At 43.8% G+C, this 11,967-nt stretch overlaps 1 protein-coding gene across 1 annotated transcript in view; it reads left to right on the top strand.

The window, feature by feature from the left end:
• Positions 1-11,967, top strand: part of Adarb2 (adenosine deaminase RNA specific B2 (inactive)) — a 540,557-nt gene that overhangs the window by 525,037 nt on the left and 3,553 nt on the right. The window contains exon 9 of the mRNA XM_021180400.1: positions 9,607-9,785. Within this exon, the coding sequence (XP_021036059.1) occupies positions 9,607-9,785 (179 nt within the window). The remainder of the gene's footprint in view (positions 1-9,606; positions 9,786-11,967) is intronic.

An 11,967-nucleotide genomic window follows, 5' to 3' on the forward strand; every position in this document is an offset into this window, starting at 1 on the left:
TGTGTGTCTATGTCTGTGTATGTGACTGTGTGTGTGTGTGTGTCTGTGTGTGTGTGTCTGTGTGTGTGTGTGTGTGTGTGTGTGTGTGTAAGGAGAGAGAGAGCAGGGGAGAGATTACACAGGGTACACAGGATATCTGGCAGTATATTAAATTCAGGAGGCCACTTCTATCCCTTCAACTTTACAATTCCATGCATGCCTGGAAGCATGCTACTCCATTCATTTTGCAAAATTAAATGTAATGTGCCCCTGTATTATAGACTTGCCTCACTTCATATAAAAATCACATCCCTGAAAGGTCTTGTGTAAATTTAATTTGGGGAGAGCGAATTACATTTTAAATATAGTAGGCTCACCAGCTATTTAAAGACATGCTGTAATGTCTCACTTATATAATGCCTTTTTTTAAAAATAAATAAGGATTTCTTCAAAGTAAGGCATCTCTATATAGATGGGAGCCATCATATAGCTAATTTTCTTGGATGAATTGTGGATAGACTGCCTCTGCTCTTAAATAATGATGAAACTAAGAGCAGTGGTCATAATAACTGTTGTAATGATCCAATGCTAGTGGAAAGAAAAACAGAAGTAGGTTAATTAACTTATCAGAGATTGCACTACTAGAAAGTCAGAGAAGTGACATTTGACCTTGGCCTATTTCTGAACTCATCATGTTAACACAATTGTGTGAACCGAAATGCAAGTCAGACAACCTCGCTGAGTATGCCCGGATAATATCCTCCACACACAACCCTCCAGAATAGATGAGGCAAAGGTGACAGAGACTGGCTGATTTCCTATGCAGATATACTTTGGAATAAGAGATAACATTTCAAAAAAACTCACCAAAGATGATTAACCTAATTACAAAGGTCAAAACGCCGCTGTGCTAATTATCAGGCTGAACAAACTTGCACTAGCATTTGTCTGTTAAAGATTAGTTTCCTGGAAGAACTGTTGAGATTGCTTAGACTTACAGAGAGTGGCATTAGTGGAAGTGTGGCCATGTGGAGGAAGTGAGTCACTGGGGGTGAGCTTTGAGGTCTCAGAAGCTCAAGCCAGACCTAGTGGCTCACTCTCTCTTCCTGCCACCTGCCAATCCAGATGTAGAACTCTCAGCTATCTCTCCAGCACCATGCCCACCAACACACCACCATGCTTCCCTCTATAATGATAATAGGCTAAACTTCTGAACTATAAGCCAGCACAAGCTAAATGTTTTCCTTTATAAGTGTTGCCGTGGTCATGGTGTCCCTTCCCAGCTAAACCGAGTTCAAGAGCCTATTGCATTGAAACAGACCCACTCAGACAGGGGCTTCCTTTGTTTATTCTGTAAACCTGAGAAATGACCAGAAGTTGTGAAGCTATCTGCCCACAGTCCTCCACCAGGACTAGCCTTGCTGAAGGCAAGAGGAAGAGGAGTCAAATTGCCCCAGAGAGGGGAAAGTGAACCCTCTCATCTGCAGATCTGTTCTTTTGCCAGTAGGTGATGCCAGAGTGTGAGATGCTTCTAGGAAAACTGTGCTCTGAGGGCGGAGTTTTCTAGGAAGTGTCTCGAAGAAGACCAAGTTGTCCCAAGAAAAGATGCCCAGAGTGTGGGATTATTCCAGGAAGTGGCACATGGAGTGGGGTGTTGGTAAAATGTCATATTTGGAAAGGAGGCTCTTGTTAAAGTTCATGAAATGAGAAGATGATGACATAACTCATTTCAGAGGGCCTCACGTGCAATCACATTTGTTATTATAAGAAGAAAGTCACAGAAAAAAAGACCTATGAAGTCAGAAGCAGAGAGTGGCGTGATACAAACCAAAAATGTACTTGGAGATTCCAGAAAACAGACAGATCGAGGAGGGCTGGCTTCTCCCCAAAGCTCTCAGGGAGCACGGCCCTGCCACCTTGACTGGAGATTTCTGACCTACAGAAATTGTCACAGTGCAAATCTGTATTGTTTCAAGCAATTAACTTTATAATAAACTAACTACAATGCCCCATTGGTAAAGCATAATTTTCTCAATTTTAGAAATCATATTAAATTATGCCTTATTGTTCCCTCATTACAAAATAATTCACTAAAGGCAAATGTTTCTTGAGATTTCTATTGGGCCAATTTTTATTTGTTTTTATTTTCTGGATGCTGAAGAGAAAGTTAAGAAACAAAATACTGTGTCTCTTAGTCAGGTTTCTATTGGTGTGATAAAGCACCATGAGCGAAAGTAACTTGGAGAAGAATGTGGCCCTCCTTCTCCCCAGGGGCTGTTGGCCACCAACCCAGGGGAGGGGTGTGCAGGGTTCAGATGGACGGATTGTCTTCCAGGACCCGCTTCAGTGAGACAGCTCAACCTCATTCAGGGTGAACAAGAGCTATATAGATCTTAGGGAATGCATAGGGTTATTATTGGCTAAGATGGAGAATGCTTCATTTACATAAAAAGGAATTCCCGGACTTCTGTGCTGAATCATGCAGACCTTGCAGGAAGCTCTGTGCAGGGTCATCCTCTAGATAAGGTCGGGCACCTGTGCTTAGAGACACTCTCCAGATAAGATCAGGCAGAGAAAGAGGAAGGTCTGTTACGGGAGTCCTCCGTTTTTGCGATAGGCTTGGAGAGCTTATCTGGACATGGTGGGCAGAGACTTTAATAGCAGGTTCTTCCAACCAAAGAAAAGGTTTATTTCATCTTAAAATTCTCAGGTCACAGTCCATCACTGAGGAAAGTCAGGTCAGGAGCTTAAGGCAGGGACCTGGAGGGAAGAATGAATCCAGGACAAACCCTGTTTGCTGGGTTACTCCCCTCAGCTCGCTCAGCCAGCTTTCTTACACTGTCACCTGTCTAGGGGTGGTACCACCTCCAGGGAACTCTTACCTCCACATCAAACATTAATCAGGAAAATGCCCTGCAGATTTTCCTAAAAGCCAACCTTATGGAGGCATTTTCTCAGTTAAGACTCCCTCTTCTCAGATAGATCTAGGTTCCAACCAACACACCATGAATTCCATCACCTTAATCCCATGTCACTTGCACACAGTACTAGGTTTCTGAGTTATTCTTCATGAGGGGGATAGCATTCTTAATTCTTGGACTATAACATTGCAACACTCATTTTTCACCATGTTCAAAATCTTAACTGGAACTAGGCTTCCATGTCAACTGGAAGATTCTGGTCTGTTGGTATCTGCCACTGGAAGCGAATTTCAGAATAGTTCTCAGAAGATACTAGATACTGTAAACTGAGGACAATTGGCAATGCTGTACAGGTACTAGATTATTAAATATGTGTTAATGTATTACCCTGAGAACATTGTGGGGTGGATCTTGACAGGACATATTATGACTGCCTCTCATTGTGTCCTTATAAGTTGGTTTTTATTTATCAATTTATTAATATTTTTAACACAGAGTCTCATGTAGCCTACTGCCTGTATAGCTGAAGATGACCTTAAATTTCTACCTTCCTGTCTCCACCTCCCTAGTGTCAAGATTATATGCATGAACCACCGTTCTTAGTTGTATGCAGGTACAGTGCTAAGAATCAACCCAGCACCTCATATGCACTAAGCAAGCACTCTACGGCTACATCCCAGCTCAGCATGTGACTTTATTTTAATGTTAAATCTTCTCATGTTGCCTCGTGAAGAGTAGCCCTCATACTTTATGTTATTTATTTCTACATTTCTAACCATGGAGAAGAATAAGTCACGCACAAATGAGTCTTTCCTTTCCATGCCTGCAAGGATGTACCTTCATCTTATCCAACAAAATCTAAAACCCGTAGTAATCTAGCTAAACAGTATAGCCCCTAACTGTCTTTAAACACTTTTAAAACCAAGCTTCAGTGGCCTGGAAATGGCCTGATACCTACAGTAGAGTGAATGGATGGACTATAGAAAAACTCAGGCCTCAACGATGACTCAGTAGATACGAGGGCTTGCTATGTACGCTCGAGAACCAGAGTTCAAATCTCTAGCACCTACATAAAAGCCTGATGTGGCTATGCATGCCTGTAACTTCACCTTGAACCACAGAAACAGGTAGATCCTGGGACCACACTGGCCAGCCTAGTCAGAGTAGGAAGCTTTGGGTTCAATGAGAGATTCTTCCTCAAGAGAATAAGGCAGAAAATACAGAGGACGACACTGTCCCCTGACCTACGTATATACACATACACCATACACACTATACACATAAACTCAAAAATATACAGCACTGACGTATATCACATACACAAAGAAAGGAAGGAAGAGATGGGAAGAGGGAAGAAAGAAACCAAAAGGAAAAAATATACAAAGCCTATAGAGATTCCATTTGTGTGCATGTACAGGACTACCAAAAAAGATACCTGGAGTGTTGGCTTAAATTCAGAAAATCTACATATAGTGAATGAGCTCTTTTGTATATGTAAAAATGCTTTCATAGAAAACAAATGTCTCTCTAGGGACCAAAAAACAAGAAAGCCTGAGTGAGTGTCACATCATTATCTTATTAATATATCTTCAAAACCCCATTCTCATCCAAGGGACTGTGTATGTGAATGCGATGTGGGTGGCCAATGGGAAACGAAAAGAATCACCTGAAACAGATTAAATTGCGAAAACAAACAAAAGTGGCACAAATTGAGAAGGCAACCTTTTCGTGGTGACTCAGTAGAAGGCCATGCTCAGAGCTCCATCACCACGCCACCCTTTGTCACCACACCATCATGATCCTTCTCATGGAAAGAGGCAACCTGGTTCTGACCAATAAGGATGAGGAGCTAGACTCCCCTGCAGTCCGACACAACACCCAGAGATGACCTCCTGACAACTGTGCATCGTTGCCATCCTTGCAGGGTTTACCCTGCAGCAAAATACTGCAGTGCTGGACTGATATGAATGATCCGCATGGGAATCATATGTTTCATTGCACATTGGTAAATCTGCACATCACATTCAAGTGAGTCTGGCAAGCAGCTCCATCTCCTTTACTATAATCAAAACCAATCATTAATTATAGCAATGTCAAAATTGTTCTGCTGGCACTAATACTTAGTAAGCATTCTGAGCAATGTTTTTTGTGGTGATTTTTTTTAAATGACATTAAAAGTTGGATTTCCATTCCACCAAGATGCTTTAGAGAGGATTTTTTTTATTGCCGACAAAGAATAGAATAAAAATAATCTCTAAATTAGAGGCTCAGTGCATAAGTAAACAATGATAACTCCTGAAGAAGTATTAAAGGTAAATGCTGGATAAATGTATAAATGTCAAAAAATGTATGTTTAATATAAAAATAATCCTGATGAGCCGGGAGTGGTGGTGCACGCCTTTAATCCCAGCACTCGGGAGGCAGAGGCAGGCAGATTTCTGAAGTCCAGGCCAGCCTGGTCTACAAAGTGAGTTCCAGGATAGCCAGGGTCTTGAAAAAAAAAAATCCTGACTCCTGCTTGTTGGTTGGTTATTCCATGCCCTGAAACAATCAGGTAATTTGTCACTAAACCAGAGATATTTTCTATAACTGGGAATATTTTATTGTGTGGCTTAGAGAAGACTAAGCAAAGTAGAGGTGACCTTCAAATCATTCTCTAAATAACAATTGGTATAGCATTTGATGTTTATAGACTGTGCTCTTTTCTGTTGCATTGATCTCCACTTAACCTTTCAAAATGAAGTTGCCATCATCAGAGAGCAAAAAAGGAGAATGACTGATGTGTGCCAAGGCTCCAGGATGGAAATAGGCTGGAAACCAGGTCTCTCCATTTACTGAGTCCTGAGACTTGTCTTCACATTGAGTCTCACAAGTCTATCAGCCTGTGGCTTCCATCCAATGCACTGCTCATGTTCCACCCTTCCCCTATGTTCTATGTGGGTAAACACGAGAATGATCATGGGTAACTTTCTGAGACCGCTGAAGCCCTAGTGAGTCTGACAGCCAAGGGTGTGGAGAGCAGAGCTCAGCCAGGCAGCTGCTGAGCCTTCTCCAAGGCAGGTGTGTCTGCTTACTGAGGGCCAGTGTCGAAACTCAATGATGTCTCCAGGAAAGCAGAAATAGGAAGAGAAGAAGGGGCCGAGGTGTGATGAATTGCAAGGAACCAGGAAGGTTGTGTGCTGAGATCAGACATTTGAAGGCATTCCTCTGAGTTCAGAATTTAGGATTTTGGAGAAGCCCCAAATGTGTGCTTTAGCGGTCAATCCCAACATAAAAACAAGAGAGATGGCAGAGGGAAGAGGGAGAGAAGAGCCTGCAGAAAACAGAGGGGATTGCAGTCTGCTGAGCCTGGCTGCCCACAATTCCAAAGCAGCTATCACATCCCTTTGTACCCAGTCGTCCCTGACCTCAACAGCTGCCTCTTCCTACCAACATGGTCCCTGCCCAGTAGGACAGTCCATGGTTGCCAATGGGCCAGATTGTTCCCCCCTGCCCAGTTCTCAGGGGTGGGCAGCCACAATAGCGAATCACTTCTAGGGGAAAGAGCTGACGTGGATGAAATTTGCCCAAATGTCCAACATTGCCCATCCATGACCGGAAGAAGGTCACGGGGTGACTTTCAGTCTGGGATCTGGGCTGTGTAGGTGGCAATTGGCAAAGCTAAATGGCCATGTGCTGAGAGAACATGCCTCAGTTCTATCTCAGAATATTGGAGCTGGGGACACACGAGAAACCTGAAGTCTTTGTCTATGTAAGACACAGTTAAGCAGGTCTTCTGCCAAGATGGGAACTATTCCCATATATGGAGCTGAATACAGGCCCTGGCCTCCTGATGTGCCCTTCCAGTTGTGATTTATAGCTGGAATGCTTCCCAACACCTGAGATTCTCTACAAAGGGTAGCACATCCCAGGAACTCTTGAGCAGCCATCTCGCTAGAGTAAACACAATGCTCTTGCAGAAACCTCTGGTGCCTCCTGGGAGGCTTCACACACTCGGGTGATAAATGGGCAGACCTGAGAGCTCCAGGATATACTCATCCTTTTGACACTTTGACACAATGTTTTCATCTGCAAAATTCATGTGAGAGAATCGCACAAGTTACAAAACGAAACACAACATCAACAACGAAACAACAACCTAAGAGCAAGCTTATGTCTTGAGTGTCAAGGTTTGAAAGTGAGATGTTCCTTATACACACTTGTGTTTCAATGCTTGGATTCCCACATGCTGGGGCTGTTTAAGAAGATTGTGGAACCTTTAAGAAGTACAGCCTTGATGAAGGAATTGGGGGACAGACCTTGAGCTTGTATAGCCCAATGTCACTTCCTATTCACCCTCTGCTTCCTGACAGTAGAGGAAATATGGCCAGCTAGCTTCCCACTCCTGCTGCCTGCCACGCCTTCCCCATCATGGCAGATTGTGTCTCCTCCAACTGTAAGCCAGGAAAAAAAAATGTGTCCTTCCTTAAATTGTCCATCAGTCATTTTATCACAGCAATGAAAAAAGTAACTGATACAGTAAGTTGGTGATTTGGTGGTAGGTCATATTCCTAGCTATCCTTGGCCAAATGGATCTGGCCATGGGTTGAACATGTCTCCTAATAAGTCTACCTGTCTAGTGTCAATGACTAGAGAAACAGAAGAGAGAATGCAGGTATATGTGGATGGCAGGTTTGACCTCCACAAGGTAAAACTAGACAAGAGGAGAGAAAGGACTGCCTTTGGACTAGGACCTATACAGGTGAAGCTATAGGAGCTGTGGGGGGATGAGATATACAAGAGGCATGGGAAGAAGGAAACCTACAAGGGTTTCTGGACTAGAAACCAAACTTTCCAGAACATCGTTAAAGTGCCCAGACCAAAGATCAAATTCCTTGTCTGCTTATATTCATGATGGGTCCCTGAGACTCTGAGCAAAGACTGGCCATACAGTAGATCCAATAGAATTTAGGAGGGTGCCATTTGTTATGCATGGACTTGCTGTGGACACCATCTGGCAGTATTTATCTGCGTCACATGGCTCCAAACTATAAGGGTTTTTTTTCACGATCCCTCCCTAGAGGTCATGGGTCAGCAAACATAACCCTCAAATATCCCGAGCTTTTGTCCCCGCCGGCAAGAACACACTCGGGACAACCAGAATCTTCTGTGGCAAAAGCTTTATTGCTTCTTCAGGAGGGAAGACCCCGACCCCAGAAAATGGAGTCGCTTATATAGCCCTCAGCCATGGCGTTTCAGCACCTGATGTGGCTTGTCAGCTCCTGATTCGTTGCTCGCCCATCACCCCATTACTACTTCCCGAGAATGGGCAGTGACTAGGAGTGAGTTCACTCTCAAACCTGCGTACAAGGCTTGTTTACTAGTTAGGCACAGCAGAGGCCAGCGCCATCTTATAATGGCGATTGCTCGCGGCACGGCTCTCCACACTCAAAAAGCAGCAGAGAGACAAAAATGAGAAAACGCCAGACTGTTGGCTGTGTTGTATCCTTGGGATGATCAGAGAGGGCAGGTATTCGCTGTAGGTTACCAGAAACCTCACCCCAATGTTTCCAGGAAGTCTTAATCAGAGATGAGGAGCACTCCAAGATAACCAGGCAGGAGGTAAGATTGGAGCTGAGAGTGTTAGCTGGAAAGCATAGTGAGAGGCCAGGCTGCTGAGCAGAGCATCTCCCAGAGGAGAAAATGTTGGCTTTCTCCCTCTGCTCTGCAGTGTGAAGGATTGCTGTAAGGATCACATCCCACCTGGACATCAGAATACACAGTCTAACAAGGGAGGAGAGGTGCACTGTAAAACCAGGTTTTAATGAAAATTCTGGAAACCTCAGCAGCAAGACACGATTCTTCGTGAGTCTAAGACCCAGCCAGGTACACAAGGAACCTTAGCTTAGAAGAACCTAGGCTTGGTTTAATCTTTGCTGTCATCTAGAAAAATGAAGTCACTGTGCTGAGAATTGATCCTAGCGTTTCGCACGTGCTAGGCAAGTGTTCTACCCCTGGGCTGCATATCCTTAGTCCTCTTGTTTCTTTTTACTTGGACACAGGATTTTACTAAGTTATTCTAGCTGGCCTTGAGCTCAGTTTATAGCCCAGGCAAGCCTTGAACATGTGATCCTCCTGCCTCAGCCTGCACCATCAGGCCTAACAATTAAAAAAAAAGATTCACATTCTAATTTTGCACTGAATCCTGCCAATGTTCTTCCCAAACTGTGTTGTTTGACTGATTATCATTCAAAAAAAAATATATATATACACACACACATATACATATAACTTAAGCATAAGCCTAAGTCTTTTTCAGGAATTGTTTACTAATCTGTGTTTTGGGTATTGAGTGGGTGCCCAATAAACTCACATTCTTAGGATTTTCAAGAGGCTCTGTTCGTTCATTACTTCATTCAACAAACGTACATTTACAGAAGACAAAAGTTCTGACCATAAAAATCCTTCCAATTAAAAGGTTAGCAGCAGATCCCAGCAATGAGTCTTAATACAAGGCTCTCATCAGAGTTGAACTTGATTTTCAACCTGCAGTTAGACAGGTAAAACTGTGCCTTCACAAGACTGAGTTTTAAGAAAGAAAAGCAGGCGAGTGTTTATGAGAGTGTCTCATTCCAGCTCAAACGTGAGCTTTATTTCTAATTATCTGCTCTCACAGAAGCCCTGTTTGAGCCAAAAGTTTGACTGCCTTCCATTTTTCTCTTGACAGGCGTGAGTCACGCAGAGGCCCGGCAGCCAGGAAAGTCTCCCCACTTCAGTGCCAACTGGATCGTAGGCAGCACCGACCTGGAGATCATTAATGCCACCACTGGGAAGAGGAGCTGTGGGGGCTCATCCCGGCTCTGCAAACACGTGTTTTCTGCTTGGTGGGCACGGCTGCATGGTAGGGTAGGTCGCACCGGTCCTTTCTGGGGAGAAAATTAGCCATACCTGGGCTCTGGTTAAAACCCTGAGGAAGCTCCAGAGAAACTGGACATCATTTGGTCTGCAGTAATTATGAAACGGGACATGCAAAGTGATCCCGGGGTTACTGTCCTTTCTCCAACTGCCCAGGAATTCCCTCTGTGTATGTACAGCTTTGCTACCCAAATGTGGAGTGTGTCTCTGTGAAATCAAGCCGCAAAGGAGGCTATTGGTGGACACCTAATGCCACCACACTGTACCAGTTGGTTTGTGCAGGGTGTCATAAGAAAGGTATATGAAGAGGCTGGAGAGAAGACTCTGTGGTTAAGTGCACTTGACTAAAACTTGTGGTTAAGTTCAATTTGAGAAATCAGGGTCACACACAACTGTCTGTAGCTCCAGTTTCAGGGGATCAAGTGCCGTCTTTTGGCCCCTGCAGGCACTGCACACTTGTGGTACACATACATACACCCAAGCCCACGCATAAAATAAAATAACTATTGATTGATGTTGTTCATAGGTGCTGCAGTAGAGAGAGAAGCTTGCCAAGATGCTAAGCCTTCATTTTCTGAAGGATCAGAGTGGTATAGCTTCTCAGAGAAGATTGACACCCAGCTAGCACACTCCAGTTACTTTACTCAAACATCATACGAGGTTAATTGGGGCTGGGAAAGGTTCCAGCTAGCAAAGTTGCTGCTCATGAGAACAGACAACCCATATAAATCTCAGTCCATTTTGATCGTGGCGATCCATAATCAAAAGTAAGAACTTCAGGTTTGCCAGGACTGTCTTCAGGACCAAGACTGGAGCAGCTGCAAGCTCTCCCATAGCATCAAGTGCAGACCCTCCAGAGAGACCACATTTCTTCAAGGTTCAAACAGTCTCAAAACAATTTCTCAGCCTCCACTGATTGACCCAAGCATATCAAAGGCTTTGCTGGAACATTTCACTCAAAGCCAGACACAAAGGCTATACATTTCATTTATAGACAGACATAAGGGCTCTACTCTACAGATCACGACATATAGTAGATCTCCTTTTCAGGCATTAAAAAGAGAGAGGAAATTTAACATATATAAAGAGGTTACTCCTCAGAGAAAGCAGATAAGGGCTTGCAAGGTCGCTTAGTGGATAACTGACTCCTGCAAGTTGTCCTCTAACCTCCAAATGCATGTTGTAGCATGCACACACACACACACAGACACACACACACACACTGTAGGGAGAGAGGGAGGGAGGAAAGGGAGGAAGAAGTTAGGGAGAAAGGAAGAAGAGTGGGTGATTTCCAACTAAATTTCAAAAATAGTGACTGTTAGGGTTAACACTTTCCCCAACTCAGATGGCTACCCATTTCTACTACAAGAATGTTTCAGTATCTGCTTTCCACTCGTAAACAGACAACAGCTACAATTGGGTGGTTAAAACTGAAATGCAGGCTATTATGTACGTTTAAAGCATTGTAGACTATAATAATAATAAAAAAATACAGTGCAGATAGTAAAAGTAAGCTCATGAAGAAAAGTATTTTGCTTGTTTTCCTGTATTGGGATATAACTCAATCAATGAAACTCTTGCTCTGTAATCACAGGGACTCAAGTTCAAGCCCCAGAGATCATGTGAAAGACCCAGCAGGGATGACTATTAGTCCCAGAATTGTGGAGGCAGAGATAGGTGGATTCCAGGGGCCAACTGTCCAGCCAGCCTGCCTAACCTAATCAGCAAACTCTAGGCTAATGAGAGACCCTGTCTTAGAGAAAACAAGGAGAAAGGGAGAGACACAGAGGGGGGTATGGAGAGAGAGAGAGAGAGAGAGAGAGAGAGAGAGAGAGATGGAGGTATGGAGAGAGACAGAATAAAGTTGGCCGTTCTTGGAGAACAGTACTCCTGAGGTTGGCCCATGGTCTCCAAATGCACCTGCACATATAGGTGCATCCATATGACATGCACACTCAATAATCATGTCTGGATTTATATAGCAACCAGTAGAAAGCAAATATACAAACAAACATTTTTCTCTACTCAGAGATGTTGAAGATTATAGTTATTTAAGAGTTTGGGCATAACCATCTGGCTTCTCTGCCTCTGCCTCTGCCTCTGCCTCTGCCTCTGCCTCTGCCTCTGCCTCTGCCTCTGCCTCTGCCTCTGCCTCTGCCTCTGCCTCTGCCTC

Source organism: Mus caroli, chromosome 13 (genome assembly GCF_900094665.2).
Source record: "Mus caroli chromosome 13, CAROLI_EIJ_v1.1, whole genome shotgun sequence".
Lineage (NCBI taxonomy): Eukaryota > Metazoa > Chordata > Mammalia > Rodentia > Muridae > Mus > Mus caroli.